At 47.4% G+C, this 24059-nt stretch overlaps 5 protein-coding genes across 5 annotated transcripts; 1 reads left to right on the forward strand and 4 right to left on the reverse strand.

Annotated features, from left to right (window-relative positions):
* Positions 1 to 3761: 3761 nt before the first annotated feature.
* ONS95_014855 (uncharacterized protein) lies at positions 3762 to 5788 on the reverse strand (the record flags this gene model as incomplete). Its single annotated transcript, XM_058508536.1, has 4 exons — positions 3762 to 3992; positions 4053 to 5302; positions 5363 to 5709; positions 5766 to 5788. The coding sequence occupies 4 exons, from the start codon at positions 5786 to 5788 to the stop codon at positions 3762 to 3764; spliced, it is 1851 nt and encodes a 616-aa protein (XP_058356223.1).
* Positions 5789 to 8682: 2894 nt separating this feature from the next.
* ONS95_014856 (uncharacterized protein) lies at positions 8683 to 9453 on the reverse strand (the record flags this gene model as incomplete). The annotated part of the gene is made up of 1 exon (XM_058508537.1): positions 8683 to 9453. The coding sequence occupies one exon, from the start codon at positions 9451 to 9453 to the stop codon at positions 8683 to 8685; it is 771 nt and encodes a 256-aa protein (XP_058356224.1).
* Positions 9454 to 10904: 1451 nt separating this feature from the next.
* On the forward strand, positions 10905 to 12946 carry ONS95_014857 (uncharacterized protein; the record flags this gene model as incomplete). The annotated part of the gene is made up of 4 exons (XM_058508538.1): positions 10905 to 11113; positions 11222 to 11395; positions 11446 to 12596; positions 12714 to 12946. The coding sequence occupies 4 exons, from the start codon at positions 10905 to 10907 to the stop codon at positions 12944 to 12946; spliced, it is 1767 nt and encodes a 588-aa protein (XP_058356225.1).
* A 1854-nt stretch (positions 12947 to 14800) lies between these two features.
* ONS95_014858 (uncharacterized protein) lies at positions 14801 to 16125 on the reverse strand (the record flags this gene model as incomplete). The annotated part of the gene is made up of 7 exons (XM_058508539.1): positions 14801 to 15091; positions 15147 to 15293; positions 15344 to 15395; positions 15446 to 15592; positions 15641 to 15833; positions 15888 to 15946; positions 15995 to 16125. The coding sequence occupies 7 exons, from the start codon at positions 16123 to 16125 to the stop codon at positions 14801 to 14803; spliced, it is 1020 nt and encodes a 339-aa protein (XP_058356226.1).
* Positions 16126 to 22119: 5994 nt separating this feature from the next.
* DML1 (mtDNA inheritance, partitioning of the mitochondrial organelle) lies at positions 22120 to 24004 on the reverse strand (the record flags this gene model as incomplete). The annotated part of the gene is made up of 5 exons (XM_058508540.1): positions 22120 to 22381; positions 22501 to 23129; positions 23187 to 23628; positions 23675 to 23874; positions 23933 to 24004. 5 exons carry the CDS (start codon positions 24002 to 24004, stop codon positions 22120 to 22122), a joined length of 1605 nt encoding a protein of 534 aa, XP_058356227.1.
* Between the last annotated feature and the right edge of the window lie 55 nt (positions 24005 to 24059).

Consider the following 24059-nt stretch of genomic DNA (forward strand, 5'->3'; position numbering starts at 1 on the left):
AAGCAAAATTATCTGGAAATTAGCCACTGCCATGTAGTTACTTACATAGATATCTGCAGATGTCCTCCATGGTCCAGGGCTATGGCAACCCACAACTGTCTTGCCCCACAGCAGACAGCGATGGGACGGGTGTTCCAATTCCATTATCCCCTCCCCTCGTCCCCTTCAGATTTCGCCGGAGTCAAACTGCTGCGTTGATCGTGAGTCGCCTGCTAAGCAGAAGGACCGTCGTTTTACCCAAGTTACCAGGCATGGACTTGCCATACAACTTCCCCGTATCCTGCGAAGGCACAAGCTCAACTGCGCAGCTATGGTATCAATGTTAACAATGATACCGCGGTCCCTATGGAAAGGTATTCAGAGTCATCTGTCATGCAGGTAGTCATACGAGGCTGGCGTCAACCACCCCATTTCTGCTTTTCCTCTCCGAGTGAGGACAGGCGTTACAGGAGATCTGAAAGCACTGATGTTGACTGGCGTTCAGCGAACGAACCACCCAATGCACATTGCCACTAGCATTCAAGGACAACCCTGTGCCAGTTCAAATCAAGAGATGCGTTGCTATGGCTGTTTTCTCCAGGTTCATGCACGGAACAGGGATGCACACCACCACCACCACAAACGCCATTCTTTCGGCGAATGGAATGGCTAGTCTCTGGAAGAGGCAAACGGAAGTTGAAGTCGAGCGAAGCTTTCAGCCCCCGATCCATGCGCCAATTCCCAGCCAGGCGAGCCACGCTCCAGGTTCTGTGCTGTACGTCGCTTACTTATCAATTATCGGGTTAGCGGTCAAGGTCAACCACTACTTCGTTGACGCATGAAATATTGCGCTCTTTCAGCCAGTCATTCGTCACCGTCAGTACGTCAAAGACAGCTTCCGCCAGGGCCAAAATATGGGACAGGACTATTGGATTTTGATCCGAGTTTTAATCAAACTTGCATCTAACTACTGTACGTTAACACGGATAGCCGGCCGAAAGGATTCCCGGCGACGTTTACTGTCATCCTGAACTGGCCCTTCGAGACTCGAAATCCCAAGTATACAGGTAACCTTGACCCTAGAGGTACCTTCCGTACCTACCTACCTCAGGTAGTGTGCTAGCCCGACACGTGCTTTGTTCTCACCTGACTCAACCGAAGTCGGCTGGGACTTCACGTCAATCCATGCTTTTTCTCACTCTGGTGAATCGCTGTTGGTCTTTCTGAGCGGCGCGATTACGGAGTATATGAATCAAGGGAGTGTGGGACTGAGTAAACTGTTATACCCAGAGTTGTTGCGTAGGCGATAGTTAAGTTACCGTCTTAGGACTGTCAGTATCTTTCTACGGAGAGGAGGTAATCGTCGCCTATCAATTTTGATTTGACTACTTTAGGACAGTGTACCCGGTCACCTACCCAGTCACCTGGCTGATGAAGGTGGTCTGTTGCGGTACTGATCCCTTCTTTTGCCAGAAAGTTCCTTTCGCACTTTGCTACGGTGACAGATACGGCGCGGATACCGCCGCTTGCCTTATCGATCCTCAATCGTGACAAGTGTATGAGAAGTTGCCGACCGTCTGCAGTCGTGGATCGATTGATAGTCTAGCATCTTTTGAAAGCGAGGAGAATGTTGCTACTTATCCCCGTTGGATTACTGTGTCTCATTGATTTTTGCTCCGAAAGTTAAATGCTCACAGATCCACCCTTCTCAGATGCTGTAGCTAGAAGCGAGACTTGCAAGACTCGGTATCAGAGCGCAAGTGTGAGTGTCAAGTAATGGGTTTTCACTAACTACGTACCCGGGAATGAGCCTGCTATCTTTATCGTAGCCAATGGACCGCCTTCATTGAGGCATGGTATCAAAGCATGTTTTTGCGAAGAGCACCTCATCGCTAATATTGTTGTTGCAATTTGACGAATTATCTGGTGAGAGCACCTCACATACATCTGGATCCATGAAGAGACCACAAGCATCTTCGGACGAGGCAATATCCATGGGTAGGTAGTATTCGTACCCTTGAGATACTCGTGGGACGTGTAATGGAATCGGAGGACTCGAGAATCTGTTTCTCTTTCACTCATCCGTGATTCAGTCAAATACCTGCCACTGGTTCTATAGCTACTGGCCTGAAATCGCTAAATTTCTAGTCGTTGGGCAAACAAGTGTCCTCAATATCTGCTCCAGTACATCATACAACAACGAAGCCAAACCCCAAAGAACCGACTCCCGACTCCGCCTTCAACAATCAAACAGCATCTGGAACTTATAAGTGTCATAGCACATCTCACTCTAAAGTAATCTCAAACGGAGACGGGAAGAGGAAGCTTGAATCAGGTATCCTCAAATGGTTGGTCTGAACCGCATTCACCCCATTCAAACATACGTTCATTCTATCACTGCACCCAACAGCTGCCAATTGAACTGGGTGTTGTGTCTTTCTCCCGCGAAACTCAAAATTTCGAGGACTTTGTTCGTGGGACGCTCACGACCTTTTTCTATCGGTAGGAAAGTGTTGAGTTCAGATTCCGACCTCATTGACAGCTGCCAGTCCGCCCGGCTACCCTGAACGACTCAGCAGACAAACTCTGCTGTAAAATCTCTGCATATTGTGTCAGAGAAGATCCAATCGCCTCCATCTGTATCAAAATTGACGACTTAATCCACTTCCAAGTTACGCCGCACAAACCTTTCTACAGCTTCGCCAAGCCCTCTATCGCAGCACGATCAGGCAAGCACTACTCACCTCTCACATTTCCAACCCCTTCTTCCAGAGCCCTACAGCAGACCACCACAGATCCAAACGCCTCTGTCTTGTCTCACGACATACTCTTACGCTTTCTTCTATCCTTCTAGAACCCACCCGATTCCTATCGTGTTTCAGCATGGTCTCAGTATCCGCCGAGGTCGAGATCCACAATTCCAAACCACAGCAACCCTCTCCCCTGGCCATCCAAACGATTTTGAGACGTGTGTCAAGAGCATCTGGAGACCGGCAAGTCACGCTTCCTTTCTTCAGCTTCTTCGTCCACCATGGTCCGTCATAGGCATGATCTCGAGAGGCATGATCATCCGGGGTTGAAGATCACCGATCAGCAACTGGGAAACAGTTTGTCCGGATCGGTTCACTTCATGAAAACGCGAGAGCCAAGTTGTCGAGAATTCGGGAATATACACTACAAGAAGTATGTGGCGCGAAAGCAAGCAAGAAATTGTAATAGAGATAGTCCATCTTCTCCACATTCTGGTGGTTATTACAGGTACTAACTAGTAAACTCACTATCGAGAGATCTTCCCGCAATCCACATGACAGGAAACTACTCTGCCATGTCTATACAAACCACGTACATATATACCGCGTGAATTGACTAATTAGATGGTAGGTAAAGATGCTTTTCGGGCTTTCCATCCTCTTGCGCGCCCCCCAATGCTTGCATCCGTGCCCCGCAAACACATGTCGTAAAATCATCAGGAAAAATACTGAACTCGCCTGCAGTATAACTTCAACCACGCAACGAACATACACACATAGTATACCCACCCGTAGCTTTTAGCCCTAGCCGAACTGGATATGTTGTCTTGTCGGCATAGGTTGCTCCGTGGCTGACAGCGGTTTCTCCTGGCTCTGTCCCCTTCTAGAATATTTTCATACGAATTTCCTTCCAACCGAGCCCTAACTAGATTTATCTTCTTGAAGAGCGTCCGTCATTTTACCCACCTGCCACATGCCGTTAGTCCATCATTGCGAGGTGATTAGGTCGCTAACCAAAGAAATAGGTTGGTGCTATATCATTGTGGACAGACCGTCCAGGGGACTAATTGGTTTTCGTTGGTGCTGCGATAGCATGCCTGTTGCGGGTGTGTTACTAATGGAAGAATCGTTTCTGGGAGTCATTTGTGGTGTCATAGGTGTCTCATTCTTCGGCTTAGCCATGGTGGAAGCACCCAGCGCCCGAGTGTGACTGCTTTCTCGTCGACGTTTTGGCGCATCCTTGATTTTTGGGTGCGTATGGCACTGTGAATTTGTTAGCAAAAGTCAAGTCTTTAGATGATTGGAAGTTTTCGCGGGACTTACCTTGTAGGCATGTCTGAACCAAGTGGTGCCTTTTTTCTTGCTGCTGACCAGCGCAACCCACTCGTTACAGCTTCCGCACAGACCCTCCCACACATCTGGATTTCCATCCATTCGACGAGTTTCTTGGGGCTCTTGAAATGGGCTTCCGGTTGCAGCGCTGATGCCATGTGTGAAACTCTTATCGTACCAGAATGCGCTGTTCTTCAATACGAGCCATCGTCCTGGCTTGCAAATCCCACACCACCCTTCACGCTTGTTCCCGTGACCTCGCACCCAACGAGGTGTATAGAGATCACCATCGAAGCGAAGTTCTTGCTCGTGTGGGATGAGGTCTGGATCACTTGGGTTCATATCTTCAGGTGGAGGTGGTACCTGCTCTTCGTGCAGCGAGGCATAGAGATCGGGAGGATCGCTCAAGTCGGTGTAGTGGGAGTGTAACGAATGTGGGTCAGCGTTGCTTTGCAGCATGCGGAATAGTCCGTGGGACAGCAACGGCGGTGGTGTCTCGAATTGATGGGCTTCGTGGTAGTTGTGGGATGGAAGAAGCATGCTGTTTCGGTGAAAGCCAGTATTATTTGCCAATATGAACGGGTGTTGCTGTTGCGTTTGTTGTAGGTTGCTAAGATTCAAAGGGAGCTGTGTGTTTGGCAGTGTTGGCGAGGAATGCCGGGAAGACATCCTGGGAGGATGCGGTGTAAAAACCTCATGACCTTGATGATAGACAAAAGGAGAAGGACGCCTGTTTGGCAATGGGGCATAAGATCCAGTCGACCATCTCTTACTGCGGGTACTCTCCATGGTGTATGGTGCTGATCGCATGCTGGGTCTTGGTGAAGGAGAAGCGCGTCCCCGGCTTTGAGTTCGAACAAGCTCAGAACGGTTTTGAGGAGTCATTCTCGGTGATGCGACGGGTGAAAGCTGTGTGGACGACATTAACGAGTTTCTGTTGGATGGTGGCGGGAAATCTGAACTAAATGATGGCGCTTCTGACAACGTCGCAGAGAAATCTTCGTACGAAGGCATTTCTGAAAGTGCTCCTGTGGTCGACATCGTGAAGGACGAGCCAGACATACGGCGAGAGTTGTAGGACTGCTCGAGACTCAGACGGTCACTGTCCATTCCAGGCCCAGGGTATCGTAAATCAAGAATCGGTGCACTCTCATCCGAAGTGTACGTTTGTCCCATATTCATATCTGTATCGAGCCCGTGAAGGTCAAGTCCATCATCACAAGGCTTAGTATGCCAGCCGTCTGAAACTCGAGTCAGATATGGATTGTCATAAGGCCCTGCCCTCTGATTCTCATACTTACTTTCGCCATTGGACGTCGTGGGGTAAAAGTCTTGTTGTACTGTGTACGTCTGCGGTAGTCCATCATTGAGAGGTTGCATAGGCATTGTAGAGGAGTCCCAGGCTGGCAATGACGTATACTCTTCTGGCATGCAATACGAGAATCCGGTCTCATGTATCGTTGCTGGTCGAGGCCTTGTTACGTGCTGTGGTGTTGGTGCTGACCACATTCCAAGCCCAACAGCCTCAGTCTTCATCGACATCTCGTTCGGATTCATAGAACCCGCAGGGAATGAGCGAGGAGGGTGGTCCCTTCTGAACTTGTTGTTAGGGTTGAATTGAAAGGAGGGAGTTTGTATTTGGTGGCGGCTAAAGATGGATGTAAGTAATGCTTCTCATGAGTGGTCCAAAGAGGAAGGGCTCACAGATGCGCCTGGTTGGAGTCCATGACGGAGATCGTCCACTTCTATCGATTAGGCTTCACGGCCGATAAGTAAGGCCTGGATGAGTTGTCGTCAGGTACGATAGACTTATGAAGAGTTATGAAGGCAAAGCATTCGACGACTGACCCACCAGACGGGGGGCCTCGGGGAAAATGTAACTGAATTCATGTAACATACCAGACGTAATATGATCGGAGGATGTGCAACTCAAAATGTTATACTGCTGCTCCCGGATGGTAAGGAATGCGTAGAGTTTTCCGGCGCTCTCTTTGAAACGAAATTGGACAACGATGCCTCGCGCTGAGGATGTGTGGATATGAATTACTGAAATGGTAGGTGGGGTGGCGGCGGAAATGAGTGTGGTTGAGTTGACTATGCAGAAGTATAGAACAAGACTCGTGTGATGATCGGCGCAGCCTGGCTTGAAGTAGATGAGAGCCAGCTCCCAGTTTATAGAGCAAAGAAAAGCGAAATTAAAATATCGGCCGCAAAGGAGTGACTGTCGAATAGAAAGTAAAGAGCAGCGATTGGGAGTACGCGAAAAGGTGGAAGAGGGGCAGTGCAGTGACCCTAGAGTATAAGAGAAAAGAAGTATTCGAAGGTCAGGAAGGCCTGCGGCGACATGCTCCAGTTAACTGGTCAGTCCGGGATCGGGATGTCTTTCTTCACCCCTGCGGGTGTTCTGATACAAGCCAAACTTGCAAGCTTGTATGGTGAAGGCAAGAAGCATGCTTGGCAGAGACACCTTGGCTTGCAGGGCTGCTGGGGTGGGGAGAGCAGGGCAGCAGAGCTGCACAGCGGACGGAGTCAGTTCAGGTGTGAGGGAGCGAGAGTGTGTGCGGTATGGAAATCCGAGGCAAGCTTACCAGGGATGGCTTTCCTGGGCCTCCCAGAAATCGCAACATACAGGCATTGCATGGAACAGAACCTGCGATGTGTTCATCCAGCCAGCAGGAGTACTAGTATCTGGAAGGGGGTGGCTTGTTCTCGTCTCAAGGTAAGGCCACTGCACGAATCTCCAACCTTATCCGGGGTAGGCCAGCTTCGAAGGGCATGCTGAGGGCGATTGTGATGCATCTGGCCGATGCCTGCCAGGCACAGAAGAAGGCACACAAAACCGTTTGTCTTCCACTCTGGGTTGGCAACTTGGCAGACAAGCTTCACGACGGGGGTTCGTAACAAGCACATCGGAGTCTGTGGGACTGACTGATCTTTACTCAGCACCTGGAAACAAAAGGTTGCCCAATGGGACGATTGCGTGTGTCTGTCGCCAGCCATCTGGACGCCAACTAACATCACCCGCAAGGATCATATTCGGTTGCAAGATCTGGCCCGTTTGAGGATCTTCCACGATGTCTGGGGTGTCCCTGGAGCTTGCGACTTGTTGTTCGCTCCATATCAGCCCCGTTAAGAGCGTTAGCGGGAGCGGTCGACGAGTCTTTGAGGAGCTTGCCGGCGGGCAAAACTAACAGCCATCAACAACGGCCAAAGCATTCACAAGCTCCCTGGAAGCCTGGTGGAAGGGAGAATCAACAAAAGGGCAAGATACGACTTCAAGCTCTTCTTGTGATGGGGTTTCAGGTTGTCTTGTAGCTGCGCTGAAGATGTGGTGAGGTTGGTTGTTATTTGTGGAGTTCGGGTTAGGGGCTACTTAAGCGAGTTTGAGGATCCAGTGTGAAACGAGACGACAGGGATTGTTGACCCCTCTATCAGCATCCGGGCCAGCCTCGTCTCGTTTGTGGCGAGCAGAACCAGAAGCCTTGCCTGCCTGCAGACCCGAGCCCGAGTTCCCAAACTCAACGTCGCAGCTGCGTGTTGCTCGGCCAAGATCTGATACGGTTGTCGCGAAGTCATGAGATCAAACCGACATGATGGCAGAATAAGGTATTTCAAATGCTCTCGCAGCGAGACAACACAAGACAGACTGCGCCTCGGCATCGGTGCCAGCACTAGATCCACCAGAACTCAAGAGCGAGCACTAGCCGCGCCTCGTCCGAGTTAGACCGACTGGATGAAGTGACAGGATACAAGAGTTCGGACCGTTGGTCTTGTGTGTGGCCTTCAGCGCGCGGTCCCTGCCCCATAAAGATCGAAATGAGATGAAATTGCCACTCAACCAGAGCTTCTTCTTTCGATCATCCAAAGTGTCGGCAGGACGTTTGCCCTTCTGCCGGTTCCACTCGTGCGGGGGATGCTCGGTGTGCGTCGGGGCTTGTCCATGTCGCCAGCATGGCAGGGAAGAGTGCAGTGCGTAAGGGAAGGAGTTTGCATGAATTTGTTTCTCGATTGGGCTGATTGACTCCTGCCTAATGGTAAGATCTCTGTTCAATATCATTGCTCTTATGAGGATCATGGGTGCCAATCCGGACCCATTCGGCTGTTTTCTGATAAGCAATGTTCCACGCGTCCAGCTCTCTGTGCCATGCCGACGTGACCGAACGCCCAGCACTCAAGGATAGGGCCTCGAGGTCCATCTTATCTTGAATCATGTTTGGCTAATGACGCGATATGTTCAGCCCAGTCCTGCGCCATGTTTCATGCAAACACCGAAAGAAGAAAAGACATGGATTCGCTTTACGAAAACGGCTCCCCTGAGAGCTTGGAATCTATTCTCGAAAGGCAGTGGGGATAGAAGCCCCTCGTCACCTCACGATCCTTAGTAAGCACCTTTGGAGACTTGCGTGAATCATATGTCCTTAGAGATATCATTTCGCGGTCGAGGAATTCCTCAACACCATAAAAGGGGTTCACAAAAGTAGTCGTAGCGCTCGCACATATTTTAATCGTCTAAGCCAAAGTTGGAATTCTACTATTGATGAACTTTGTTTTCCTTGCTCCTTTTAAGTCCTGGATGTTGAGCGGAATCGAAGTCTTGATAATTCCTTCCACACTAATGAGCTCACTCCTTGTTGATCTTCTTCCACATTTCTGCTTCGGCTACAGATATCTTTTCTCCAGCAGTCTGTGCCCATTTTTTGGCTGCATTCCAAACGCCCTCAGGGTCATAGCCGCCTGCATTTCCTGTATCCCGAGTCCCCATACCAGAGAAGTTCGTTGCCTGTTCCGTTTGTTGGGCACGTCTCTGGTCGCTGGTGAGCTCTGATGTATAAACATTTTGGTGATATCCCGGAGGATGCTCTAAACTTCGCCTAAGACTCTCACCAGGAGGAATGGCAACAGGGCAAGGCACTGACGGTATGTTTGCCGCGCTTGTTGATGAACTTGAAGTTTGTGGATCGTATGTCGTTGTCGGCGGAGAATAGGCCATTTGAGGTGGGTATGAGTAAGTGCTGGACGGCGCCGGAGCTTCTGTCTGTTGGGGATGGTAGTTTTCGCCCAGTTTTGGGGGAGGCGGGACAGCACTTTTCTCAAAAGGCGTAGGTATAGCTCCAGGCTGGGGTGCTGGAGGTTCAGAGTCAGTCTTGGCCGTGGGCGTTGGTCGAATGGGTGCATAAAGTGGTTGCGCTGCAGAAGTTGGAGTGGGAAATGCTTTCATGTCTGTTCGAGCTGGGGGGCATGACGTGGATGATACCGAAGCTGTAGTGGTGGCAGAAGCTGGGTTTGGAACAAGAGGTGAGTGTAGAGCCTCCGGATTGACAGTCTGTGGAGTGGTAGCAGTTGGCTTCGATGCTTTGATAGGACTGGAAGTGTAGACCGGGATGCCCGACATGTTGGAGACCGAGAGATCGAATGCTCCAGATTAGCGTTGCTGTTACTGTTTGCTTTGAGGTTGTCGTCGAGGCTGCAGCTGACTATTGACAGGAACGCCGTCCCTTGCCTCACATAAGTCCCTCAAGTACGGGAAGTACATACCTACCTAGGCGAGCCAGGTAGGTATTGTACTGTTTGTGGTTGACATCCACGCCCCTCGCTGCGCCTGACGTCACTGGTCACGTGTAATTTTAACAGGTCTGAGGTGATGCGAAAGGAATGAATGAGTGTCCGCTTGAGAGGCTATCTATGCTCTAAACAGAAGCAGTTGATCACAGCCGTGCCGGAGAGTGGCATTGTTGTTGTATACTGGGCATATTTGCAATGGCGCGAGCTGGTGAGCGAAACGATGCAACGTCCTGGACTCCTGGAGAATCTGCCCCCAAGCTTCTCGATGTTGCAGCTGCACTCTCTTCCACAAACCCCTTCTCATCTTAGTCAATTCAACTTATTTTTCTGCATAGCCTCTCCGTTGCTTCGTTGCTTCCAGTAGCGAGTGCTATGCTTTCGAAGTAATGCACTTCATACTTGTAAAGACTTTGCCCATGCCGAGTACTGCTCGTGCAAGGCTACAATACCTGCGTGTATTACTTGGAAATGGGCGGAAAGTTCCCAGCACTAAAGCAAATGTATGCATCCGGAGCCGTCTGGATCTTGTTTGACAGAACTGCCTATGACTTTGACTCAAATAAACTCCAGAGGGAAGACCAAGAGCTAGAATTTTACGACATGAAAGCGAAGAACACCTCCCAGATTGTCGACATGACATTCTTGGCAGTTACTGACTTTTGGCTAGCTAACAGAAAATTCTTGCTAGCTGAGACGAACTCTGTATAGGCATACATACATGTTTGAAGGCGTTTGAAAGGCAGGAGGGTGGTCCCTGGATTTGCTCTCCGAAGGAAGCAAGTGTGAGGAAATAGCAAAGGGGGCCCGACGAATTTCTAAATCTACAAATAACATGAGGTCGCAGTGAGATTGGGTAAAAATAGCTGATAGCCTTGGATGACGATTAGAGAAGAGCTTCAAGTACTCCCGACCGAGCCATGTAAGCCCTCAACAACCTTGCAAAGCAAGTTTTGCTGGGTGTAAGGAACCAGATGCCGTGATTATTACATTCGATTATCGGACGTTGGAAACCAAGGGAATACAGTACCGAAACATTCCACGCCGTACTGAGCGCCATACCAATGCTACCTTGTTGAAACGAGCACTTGCTGCTTGCTCAATGTATTGTACTCGAAAGTCCCCCATCAACATTGATGGACCTCCATCGGCTAAATTGCGGGACCCTAGATCCGACTTAATATGCACGTCACCGAAGCGCATTCTGAATCGAGCGCGCCAAACATGACAAGGAGCTCCAATTGAGTCTCCAAAAGTGCAGTAATTATTCATACCGGGCCCAGCATGTTTAGGATTTCCAAACACCTGCCCTTCGCTTCTTCCACGACGACCACACAAGCGTGCTCCTACCTATTCGCAGTATGCCTTTTCTCGATATCCTTCCTCGTGTTCCTGAACAGCAGTGTCTCATTCGTCATTACCGATCTCATAGGAGTCAAAGATGGAGTAGGGGACTTGGTTGGAACATTGGGATTCGTGGACGAACTGGTAGCGTATGTTGTTCTGGCAGTGCCATACTTTCCCCGATCGAGTACTTCCATTGCAAGATGTGCCCCGAAAACTTGAATCGTCAGTGATTGCTAATCTCCCAAATGTCGCAGGTTGTTCTGGTGCCCAATTTGGGGGATCGTGTCTGACAGGTTGGGTGTGCGTCTGGTGTGCGTGGCGGGGTATACAATCGTTGGACTGGCTCTCTTCATATTCGTTCAAGCCCGGAATGTTTACCCCCAGCTTCTGCTCGCAAGGGTACTTTTCAGTGTGGGAGGAGCTGCTACGTAAATTATTCAAAGCCTCGGTCGATTCTTGCAACTGATAACCATGATAGTGCTACCATGGTCACCGCCATTCTACCTTCTATGACTGGAAGTAGTCAGGAACCCCACAGTACAGACGGAAACCACGACATCAATCCCACACGGAGATCTGCTATACGGCGTAGCATGTCTGCATCTGTCGATTCCGAAGCTACTATAACTCCCGCAACATACAGCAATAGGTCATCGGCCATAAATGACCATACCATGAGGTCCCCGGAGAAGCCGTCCTCAAGCCCGCCGCGCCTGGCGGGCCTGGTCGGTGTGTTCACAGGATGTGGAGCTCTTGTGGCATTGTCCATATTTCTGCCACTGCCGGCTCAGTTCTCTCGTACGCGAGGAATTACACCGGGCCAGGCGGTCGCGGACAGTTTTTACGTCGTGGGAAGCATATCGCTTGTTGTAGCAGGATTTTGTTACTTCGGACTTCGCGGACTGCAGGGAGAGGAGGGGAAGGGTTGGCGTTTGTTGCTGGGGAAGTCGCCCTCCCCAGACTACAGCCCGCTGGGCTCGGATGAAAACCAGAGGAGTCCAACGACAACTTTCCTGCCTTACTGGAGATTGCTGTTGGATTCCACGATCTTGGGATACAAAGATGCCCAGATTGGCCTCGGTTATCTCGGAGGATTTGTTGCAAGGGCATCCTCAGTGGGCATTTCCCTCTTCATCCCGCTCTATGTGAATGCATATTTCATTCGAGAAGGGTTCTGCCAAGGATCTCCCAATGATCCATCTCCAGAGCTTAAGAAGGAATGCAGAGCAGCGTATGTATTGGCGGCGGAACTGACGGGCGTGTCGCAACTTGTTGCACTCCTTTGTGCTCCTTTGTTCGGCTATCTATCCGACAAGTATCGCCGATTTAATTTACCACTCTTAGCTGCAAGCGTTTTCGGCATTGTGGGGTATACAGCTTTTGCTAATTTGGAAAGCCCCGAGCCTTCAGATGTCAATGGCAGAGGAGGAAGTCCTGTGATATTCCTGGTCGTTTCTCTGATTGGAATCAGTCAGATTGGTGCCATTGTATGTAGCCTTGGACTACTTGGGCGGGGCGTCCTTGGAGCTGAAGGGGGCTACAATCTTTCTGGGCAGCTACATGGCGCTCGTAGCGGTGTCATACAAGTACCGGCTGATGCTGTTGAGACAGCTCCCCTTGTTGCATCTTGTAAGTTTGGGAAATCTTACAATTTCCAGTCCGAGCAGTCCCAAGTTCTTCTCGACACAATCCCACTCCCTCAATCACGCACATAGCATAGCAACTGCTAACTTTCCTGCCACCCAGTACCCTTTCCCAAGCAATCAAATGCAAGGAGCCATCTCAAGGGTTCTATTGCGGGTATCTATTCCCTATCAGGCGGAGCAGCCATTCTCTTGCTCACGAAGCTTGGGGGTATTCTCTTTGATAGGCTGTCAGTTGGGGCGCCATTCTACATGATGGCTATTTTCAACGGTGTTTTACTTGCCATTGGACTTGTTGCAGGCGTTTACAGAGAGATCAGAACGATAAAAAGTTAGACCTATCAACCTGTATGAAAACTCATTTAAAGCTTTCTTGGTTCATTGAAGCTAGCGCATTCATATATATCACTCTGCTATTCACAACCTGTTTGTTGGCTGAACTACTCAAATAAAGGTTCGCATTTCACACGTGTCATGAGACTTGGGGGGTCTGGGAGGAAAGTATACATGATATCGTTCACGTAACTTACTCATCACACCACGTGTACTCAACGAGACATCTGACGAGAGAGAAGAGGATCGGAGATCTTCAAAATCTGATGAATCCAGTTATCTCAGCCCACTCGATGCTGGCGAAGAAGAACTGCGAGCTTTGCCATGCTTGCGGCCTAGTAGTGGCCTAGCAGTTTGAGGTTTTAGCATCGTGTCTTAACCCCCTCTCTTCTCCAATTCGGCTGCTTGGCTGGTACGCAGGTCTGCTTCTGTGTCCAAATAGCATGTTGTATTGTCTACTTTGACAGAAATCGCAGCAATTGAGCACAGTGACGACTCGCTCGGCGTCTTGCGTGGTACTCGACCAGTTGGGGAGACGAGACTCGAGGAATCTACCACAATGGAGTCATCTGGAACGGAGCCGTACTGAATTTCACGTGCTGGATCAAAAATAGCTTCAACAGCTGCAAACTCGGCTATCTTTGCCCTCAGCGCAGCTGTTATAAGATATTTTGCTGCATCTGTCGTTGCTTCTCCGATATGTTACGGCTCTTTGGTAGAGGTGGGAGTCAGCATTGGATCCCCGAATCCGCCGGGATCTTATAAGTTCCCAACTTCGGATGATGACTTTTAACACTTCCAATCATCAGGAGAGTCCTCTTCTGGGACACTATTCTTTGCCGTGTTCCGGGCCCAGGTCACCCCTCTTTTATTGGCGTTCATATCAGCCACCTATGGTTAGACTGGAGTCTGGCAGTGCTTCTTGTGGTGCAACCAACCATTCAACTTCAAAGTTGCAGGTTAAATTGGCTGGATGCAAATGTGAGAGTTTACAAGTCATCGATTATAATACCGACACGTGTTGAGGAGCCGGCACGAAATATCAACTTCATTGCCTAGTCCGATGCAACAAAGTATACAATCCAGCGTAGAGAGCAAGGCTCACGCATCTCACGACGCTGGGGCATATCAGCGGGCTGACACTTTGACAAACGTCTCCGGCTCGGACTTGCGTAGCTGGCCGCATTTGTTGCCGCTAACTCAAATAGAGTGGTAGTTCGGAGGAGCGGCGACACTGCAGGCAGCATAATATCCCTGGGGAGAAGTAGTACTCCCCGTCCTGAATTTGTGGACTTGGAGCTCCAGCCTCTACTCGCGTAGCACATCGTGTACTCCCTTAGCCGATCCGAATCAACCTTGATTGACTCTGGCCAGCAACACCGAGGAGATTTGCGCAAAACCTGACAGACATCTATAACAACCTACCAAGCTCAGGAGTGCTTTGACATCGTTCAGGGAGCTGTGCAATTAATGTTGACGCAGCGCCTAGCCCATATCAGAGAGGAGAAAAGCAACGAAGAAATTTGAAACCATTGGAGGGCGACATAGTATCATTAGCAGGAGGCCAAGTATTTAATATGTACATGAAATTTAAGTGATTCTGCGGCACATATTACTATCTCTTGCCCATTAAACACCATTTATTAATTACGGGTGCACCGTTCCTCATTCCTGCCCCAAGTTTCATGACCATCCTTCCCATCATTTCATGTTCGTAGACTCCCAATCCGGAGTGTGTATCAATGCTGCGCTAAAAAGGAGTGTAGTGCCCATAAGGTCGTAATTCGTATGTGTGTGTGCAATCCCGAGAGCCAAATCTCATCTCATGCATCTATTTTTCTCCAGTCAACATAGATTTTAGGCTAGGGCAATCATTGCCATGGCACCAGCGATCGCGAAAGCTAGTGGTCCATTGGTGGGTGCCGCGTTGCTGGAAATCTCCAGAGGTGCGGAGGATGTTGGAGATGGTGTTGGAACTGGGGTGACAGTGACTGGAGGAGCAGTAACAGTGCTTTGCGTGACTACGGGAATCGTGGTGAAGACCGAAGATCCCGGGAGAGTGGCCGTGACTTCTGAAGGTATGGTTACTACTTCAGTAATGCCGACAGATGTCCCAAGAGTGATTGGAACGTAGATGGTAGCCTTGGTCTGCATAAGTGTCAGCTTCTAATTAAACCAGCTTGCTCAGGAAGGTCAAACTTACAGTGGGTGGCTCCAGTGTCTTGGTGATTGTGTAGGAAGAAGTTAAGAGGATTGTGTTGGTCTCAGTGATATAAACTGAAATCGTAGACCCAGCACTCTCCGTAACATAGTAAGTCTCGAATTTGGAAAGTGTGGTGTACACATCCTCCTGTCAGGAAAGTTAGTATGTTCATCCCATGAATATTGGTCCTTACGTACAGTGGCGTAGCAGGTAGTCAACAACGTGGTTGTCTCGTAGATCGTGGTGGGGCTAAGCTACTTGTCAGTCTAGGCCGTGTTCAAATATGAGGAAATATTCACATTTTCTCAACGACCAAGCTGGTTGACGTGTAAATGACCTCCACTGGTTTGCCAGAGATTGTCTTGGTCTCAGTTACTGGGCAAAGCGATGTCGAGGTTTGGTAGACGTAAGTCTCGATGTATTTGGTGGTGGGTGCAAGTGTGGTGCTACAAGTCTGTTAGCCGAGAACAAATAACCATGATCAGTTTACACACTAAACATCCACTTTGGTCGGCAAAACGGTATAGATGAGCGAAGTCGAGGTCCATGTAGCAGTAACGACATCTCCAGCTATAGTTTTCGTTTCTGTAATCGGGCATAGACTTGTAATCGTTGAAGTCACTCCGACTCCAGTATATGCCGTGCTGTCAGGAAGCTCCACAGTCTCGACAATGGTGGTTGGGACATCTGAGATGCTGGATTAGCTCAACAAATTTGCAGTATGGATTGAGATTTACTGACGATCAACAACTGTGGAGGTCGTGGTGTAGGTCTTTGTGTAGACCTTGCCAGTTTCAGTGCTAGACAACCATCAGCCTTGATCTTGCATTGCAAGAGGAGCTACTTACGTCGTTTGAGTAACCGGACACAACGAAGTATAAGTTACGTATACCTCTGTCGTTGTGGTGTATTCCTTGGGCCAAGTGGCAACGACTGAGGTAGCAAAGGCTACGAGAGAGACGATTGAGGACGACTTCATTATGACTGATTTGAGGCACACTGATAGTGAGTGACGTTTGGATGAGAACGAATGAGATATCTAGAGCAGAATAGCGAAGGTGTTAAGTAACCGTAGCGAAGGAGTTACTGTTGTTGGAGGTTGGGAAAGTCTGGTTTGAAGAAGGCTGGTCTGCGTGAAGGAGTAGAGGAAAAGAAACAGGCGGGAAACCTTGTCTCTTAAGAATCATGAAGGGAACACACGCCGGTGACACTTCCCCAAACAGAGCTAGGTCTGGCGCTGGGATGATATATTGCTACATCGGGACCCTCACATGATACAGGCCAGCATTCGGGCCATCAGTGATCAATGTCACCAACATAGATAGGAATCCGGCTCGGGCTGGGAGATGCAGGCGACTGCGCGATGATTGCAGCATGCTTTTGCTGCTGGCCGGGTCGCGGGTGAGAGGAGTAGACAGGGAAGTATTGCAGGATTTGCTCGTTGGAATGGCAATAGTGATGGCTGAATGAATGATCCACGTCGCTGCGGTCCAAGCACACATCTGATATCGATTGGCTTTTCTATGGGAAGCTCGCCAGGGGGCTGCAGCAAACTCCCTGCCGTGCCCTATGGATTGATGCGGCAACAAACAACTTCCCTGCTCGCCAATCCTTTTGCTGCCAAACAGACGGCAGGGGGTTGCAACTCTCCAGCCTCTCATGTTGTCCGGTAATCCGGCTCTTTCTTGCAAGCCAGACAGGAAGCAAGTTTTCAGGCGATTTAAACTTCATCCAGGAAAGTTTCTCGACTATGGACTAAAGGCTTGTGGCGTTGGGCAAATGAAAGAGAGGGAAGAAGCCTTCTGCTCGGGATACACTTGCTGCACTTGCGCAGTCCAGTCGAAAGTCGAAAACGGCCTCGAGAACATGTCCTCGACAACGGTAAATCTGCCGCTTGGGTTTTCCTCCATGAAGCAAACTTGCGTGGGCTACGGATTACACAATCTCCAGCCTCTTTTGTGAGTTCCCTGTACTGGCGAGTCCACTATTGGTGTCACTACTGGTTCTGTGTTGTTGTCGTCCACGGACATCAACAAAAAAGTTGGCTAGTGCGTGCGAGTGGGGGAGCCAAAACGCTTCACCAGCCACTTGAGCTGGGAGCTCAGTTGCTACTGTCAGGCATAACTATAAAATTTACATATATAAGTACTGTTAAGCAATAACAATGACGGTTGTGATTGGCAATCCAGTCAGTCCAGCCAGCCCTCCCTGGCCCATGGCCATATCATACAGTAGGTGAGTACTGCACTGTCGACATCATTGTCAGGGATTGGGCCCGGTACCGACAGCAACAGCGGGGCTCGCGCAAGGGTCGCACAGAGTGGCATGGCATGGCACGGCATGGCATGGCATGATTACCTGCATGTTGTGGCGGGCTTTCTGGTGGCAAGGTTGAAGGTTGTTTATTGGCTAAGGGCCCGTTTAGATCGGAAGTGACACTTCGTGTTACTTCCTAAAGTAACAACGCACGGTCCAGCTATATCGGATTTCTAAGCGAGATACAGAAGTGACGCTAAGATTTAAGCTCCCTCCTAAAATTAGGTGGAGAAAAAAATAAAGAAGCTGTTATTATTATTAAGAGCTGTATCTAAGTATAATTATTAACAAACTACCCTAATTTAAGTACCTTAGCTACCTCCTATACTACTAAAGAGAGCTCTACTTACTAATTCTTCAGGAGAAGCTAGTACTATAGTATAAACACGTGCACCTAATACAGAATAGAAAAGGTAAGATATCGATTCAATAGTATTATAACTTATCTAAGTAATAGTTAATAGAGCCTCCTTAGAGGGAGGCTTTAAAGACTTAGTATTTACAGCTATTAGAAAGTTATTTAAGCCTCTATTAAAGCTTTAAATCTACCGGTCGAAATAGAGTCGTCTAAAGAAGGCCTATAAAGAGGTAAAAACACTCTAAGAGCTCTCTAGCTTTAGATAGAATAATAGCTTATATATTCCGACTGTAAGACCAGAGGTCTAGGAGTAAATTTCTACGGTATTAGTAAGTCTTTATAAGTTATTATAATATCTAACTATAATAGGTTTATCCTGAGAAGCTACGTTAGCGGACGGAACCTTTCCCTTAGTTTGATAACCTCTTGAAAATTACAGGAGATAGCTTATTAGTTAATAAATATAGCTTTTACAGAGGCTATAGAGACTTTATAGATAATATTAATAGAGAGTTAGATATATAAAATAAGAGTAATATACACCTAGATCTGCGAACCTAGCGATTAGATTCAGTATCTACTGATCCTTAAGATACCTCTTAAGCTACACCTCAAGCCGCAGACTCTTAAGAGGCTCCTAAAGCTTCGGAATCAACGAATATCGTAGCTCTTATAATATTAACACCTATAATAGCACGAAAGCGCTATATCGACTCGCCGGCTCTATCACTTCGTGACGCTAAGAAACTAAAAACAAGTAGCCTTAGTATAATAGATAGAATAGGAGAGGCTATTACTTAAATAGCTAAAGTAATAGTATTATCTTTAAGCCTTAACATAGAGAATACTATTCTGAAAGAGATAGTAGAATCGTTAATTCTTAGCTAGGCAATTGTAAAAGTATAAAAGGAAATATACTTTACAAAGGAGGGAATCTTTTATTTTATTACTGTTTTTAAGACTATTAAAAATACCGCTTAAACGTATCTTACTTTAAAGGCAGATAAGCTTTATATCAAGTAGCTAGAGCGTGAGATTCAGTTAAGCTTTAGTAGTTCAGAAGATATAATTAAATAGTATTAGATTAATTAAGAATTATCTTAGCTAAAGTAGATCTCTAGTCTTTAGTTATATATAATATATAATCCTCTTACATTTAAGTAGCAATATTATCTCTACGTTAGTTGACTCTTATAGTTTCCCTTCTAGAAATATAATAACCTAATCTTAAACTATAACCCTTAACTCGTGATTCTAGCTCACAGGTTTCTTTCTTAACTACCTCTTTAATCTCTCTAATATCTAAAAAGATATTATATAATATATATAATATAGTAATAACTCGAACTTATACTATAACCTTAAAAGCTCTTAGTCTTATAAGGATTTTAAACCGAGCTTTAAGTACTCTAAAAGTACGTTTAATAACGTTCCTTAAGGCTAAATAACGTAAGTTAAAGAGCTCTTCTTTATTTTAAAGATAACGATTCGCTCTCTCCTATTTCTTTAAGTGATATCAAACCGCTCGATATAGTATTAATATTAAGTCGCAATTTACAAAACTAGTATCTCTAAGAGTATATCTCTCTATTAGAATCTTTATAGTATTACTACGTTAAGCCTTAATCTATAGTACTAAATCTACCGTACTACCTTCCCAGCTAGTTAAAAGATCGGTAAACCTTATATTAAAGTTATATACAACAAGTACGTTTTAAGTAAGGTTTCTAGACCTATCTCTAAAAGAAGCTCTTTCACTAGATAGTAGAGATATCAGAATATATATACTATTAATTACTCCTACGTAATACTTAAAATAGTCTTTATATCAGTAGTTATAGAGTATCTAAGATAGAACAGGTATTATATTAGTTACTAACAGAACTATTAATTCAAATATATCTTTATAATAAAAACAACATATAATCTTATAATAAGTTCAATTAATTATCTCTGTACTATATTAAAATCGTTCTGTAAGCTTCCTTATTAATAAATCCGTAACTACCGCGTATAGGAAGATTCCTAGCTATTCTGTAGTCCTTATATAACGTGTGCATTATAAGCTACCTTTCTAAATCAGGAAGTCTTTAATATAGTAAAAGCCGTCTTTAGAAACGCCTAAATTATCTCGAATACGTGCGTTATAGCCCCTTAAAAGCTCCTCTATCTATTCCTTCCTAGAGAGCTTAGAATCGTGTTATTATTACTATTCAAAGTTATTCTAGTAGTAAATAGATATCGCAGATACAGCTAAAATACTAGTAAAATAAGCGATTCTTTAGTTCCTACGCTAGTGCCGTGTTAATAAGGCAATTAATAGTAACATAGCGCATATAATAGTAGTAGTAGTAGTAGTAGTAGTAGTAGTAGTAGTAGTAAAAGGGGTAGAGCTATAGAGCCGTAGAGCCGTATAAAGTAGTGAAGTGACACTTTTTACAGGATTTCTACTTTTAGTAAGAACTACAGCGAATAACTAAAGTTGACAGAAATAACAGATATTTCTAGAAGTAACAAAATCGAGCTAAACAGAATCGTCACTTATTTGTTATTTCTCAAAGTAACAGAAGTGACGATTTTGTTATTTCGAGTTTTAGTGTCACTTCCCAAGTGTCACTTCCGATCCAAACGGGCCCTAAGGAACTTCACCTCAGATCCCTTGTACTCCATGAACTTGAACGAGCACGGTACAGCACATTGGAAGACCTTGTTGCGGCACGGTACAGCACAGCACAGCACAGCACAGCACAGCACAGCACAGCACAGCACAGCACCACATAACAGAACAGAACAGAACAGAACAGGCGAACTGTCCGATAGCTGGCTCGCGACAGTTTTGTGAGACAGCTCACTTTTCCGCGGCCTTTATTTTTCGAAGTCTCCAGCTCAGGGAATACGAGAATGTACTCTAGGTACTGTACTACTACTGTACACTAAGGTAGCTCGGAAGAGCATTACCAGTACTACGTCCTAGGGAGGGGGAGCGGGATGGGGTGGGGAGGGAGGGGAAGCGAGCGGTACCTCGCACTAAAAAGCGATTCCCTCAGTAAGGTACTTACTGTACTGTACGCAGCATACGGTAATAGTAACATTATTACCTTACTTCGTTACGTAGAATCCATCTCACTTGCACCTCCACTTGAGTTAAGTCTAAAATGTGGGCCGTAACAGGTATAGGTAGTTTAGCACCTGACCGAGCCAGGGGAAATGGCATGGCAAGAATAAATAAGGTACCTAGGTACAGTAGGTACATGAGGTGTGGGTCATGTACCTAATGTACCGTTAGGTAGGTAAATTATCTTCGTATGTCCCCCAAAGGTCGTGACGAGGAGGGGAGACTTGTATTGTGTTTCATGAGCACTGACGGAGTGACGGAGTGACGGATTGACTGACTAACGGGACTGGCTGACTGACGTCAAATTGGGGTTCATGGGTAAATCCAATCCAATCCAATCCAATCCAATCTACTCTTACAGAAAGTAAATTTTACCTAATTTACTTGCGCTTTTGAGCAGCCCATTACCTACCCTACCGTACCCTACTGTATGGTGCGTTGTGGCACGAAAATAGAAACACCCCTGCCGTTTGTGCTGCCCGCCCTCGAACTGTGCCAGTACAGTAGTAGTGTGCCTGTCCTGTCCTGTCCTTCATGCACCTTGAAGTAAGCTTAGGGGCCTTAGGTAGGTACCAAGGCTTGCTCGGCTTGCTATTCGCTTACCTTACAGTACCAGTTTTTACTGTAGTCTTATCAGAGCGGGTGCGGGGGGGCACATGGATAAAAGAGGAGAGGGCGACGGGACCGCAGCGAGCAGGCCGAACGTGCAACGCCTACAGTAAATTACCATATCTCCTGCATCATTATCGCGATCGGCTGCTTCGGTGAACTTGAACAGATCGAGGATCTAAAGCTTGCATCCTTGCGCAAATAAACTCACCCCAACATGCAGCCCAGACCATACTGCATGAGTGTGTTGTTGGCGGATTTACTGTCTCTCGGCGGCTCGTTCCTTGAAGCTAGTTACCTATCTGCGGCGTGGCATGGCACCCCATGGAAGTCGGCGCCGAATGACAGCCTGATTGATATTTTTTGGCTCAGCGCGGGGGAAGATCACATCTCATTCTCGCAAGGAAGCAAGTCCTGCCGCCCGAAAGGGCATTGCGTGACAGAGTACCTCCGTTTGAGCCATCTTCTTCGGCTGGGTGCACAGGTTGTACCAAGCTCACTACATATGGTGCTCGCGGGCTGGATTTGAGCCAATAAAAGCTTGCTAGCCTGGCATCAGCCTCGTTCAATTCCCATCAATCATCATCATCGTCCTCTGTACCGCTATCCCAGCCTTCCTGATAAGCTTCGGCTAGATCGCCCAATGAGTTGCCGAGTGCCTCTCGCTCATCAACACCCACAGCTCTGCTAACGATGTTTTGGAGATTCTTCATTCTCATAGCTACTGTTGTATCAGTTGATAGAGATGTGCTAACCCTCAACGAAGATGCCGTGCTACTATGAGCAAAGATGTGGGGGAAGCTGTCAAGCAGAGGATACGACAAGGATACTCTACTCCTGCAGATGTAAATGGTAAGCACTGAGGATCAAAATCAGGTAAACCAGTGAGATCATTGGGTTGGCGCGGGGATACGAGGTCGGACTGGACACGGGAATGGGGAAACGGGCTTACTGACTTTTGGATGATTGGAAGACCAGCCGCTCGACGCCTTGCTCTTTCATGGCCCACGTTCTCATCGGTTTCCTCAAGCTCATTCTCCTTCTGGTCATCAGCCCGAAATATCTCGGCTCGAGCAAATACATGAGTCTCCTTGGTTACTTTTTGGCCTCGGCCTCGTTCGTCTGTTTCTGTAGGAAAGAAGTCCATATCCAAAGGTTTCAAATCTTGGTATTTTTGAGAGAAGGGTCCTTCCTCACCCCGCCTCTCCTGAGATGGCGCTCTCGTATCCCGGCTTCGTACTCGTTCCTCTAGTCTTGCTGACTTGAGATGTTCGTTTTGTGCGTCCTTCTGACCAATACTCATCCGACACTTCGCAATATTTTGGTTCCCGTTGACGTTCAAAACACTGACGAGCTCATCTAAAGATCTCCGGCTGGCACTGCCTAATCGTAATCTGGATAGTAAAGTCATGGTCTCATATGCTGTGGAAAGTAGACCACCGACATGCCATCGGGACTTCGGATCGAGCATGACATAGCTAGGTAGCATCGCTTGTGGTATTGTCATGGGAACGAAAAGTGATACCTGCTGAGCAATCTCCGACGTAGATTTGGCTGTATTCGACAGCTGGTTAAAACGTTTTTCCTATGGCATGTCAGTGGCAGTAAACGATGCGATATCTCACAGATGGTTGTTCCTTACCCTAGGAACAGACCCGAATCCAGCTTCCAATCCCCAAAAATAAACAGTCGTTTTCCCAAATTCGTCTCTGATTCGATCCATGTACCTAGCGGCAAATCCTCCCCATGCGTCATCAACACTAGCTATCATTTGGATACCTTGCATACAATCTGCCTCTTCGACAAAAGACCTCAAATCACGATCCAAAATATCATGCTCTTTGTCGAGTGAATTAAAGAGATCTTCTCCCACACTCCATTTCTCGAAGGGCATAAGCGCTGAACCCAGTTCATATTCATTGAGCTGAATGACTGATTTTGGATGAAAGTACACACGGTTGAAATCGGACCAGTATCTCACGGAGTCGGTGGTCAACAATGGCGGCTCCAACCCTTGGTCGAGGCTTTGCTGATAAACGCTTTGTTCGATTGCAGCCTGACGCTGGATAATCGTTGGCCCATTCCTCATCAATGTCAGCGTCTGATAGTCTAGCTTAAGAGCAGTCTTACCACAGTCCTTGCGGACCTGCTGGCTCCTCTATCTCGTACAGAGCATTGACCTTTCGTAGGGAGCCAAACCCCCCCTTGAGATCATAAATGAGCGTCCTTGGAGTGAAAGTCTCACTACCATCAGCTCCTAAGCCAGGTCTGAAATGGATATCATGATCAACCAAGGACTCTTCGCTTTCGGAGTAGGTGAAGTATGATTCCTGGAATGTGTCACCGTCAGTGATAGTGTCAGTATAGGTTCACAAAAACATCCCTCACCTGGGTGTTCCAGAAATGTGTAGCGAGGTAGTTACTCCTCTGCCCGAGTTGAAGGGTTATGATTTCGTGCATTCTTAGGATGGGTTTGAGCACCAGCCAGATTCTCTGTCAACGTCGAACGGACCAC

The sequence above is a fragment of the Cadophora gregata genome (assembly GCF_030347475.1).
Source record: "Cadophora gregata isolate MNR1 chromosome Unknown scaffold_9, whole genome shotgun sequence".
Classification (NCBI taxonomy): Eukaryota; Fungi; Ascomycota; class Leotiomycetes; order Helotiales; family Ploettnerulaceae; genus Cadophora; species Cadophora gregata.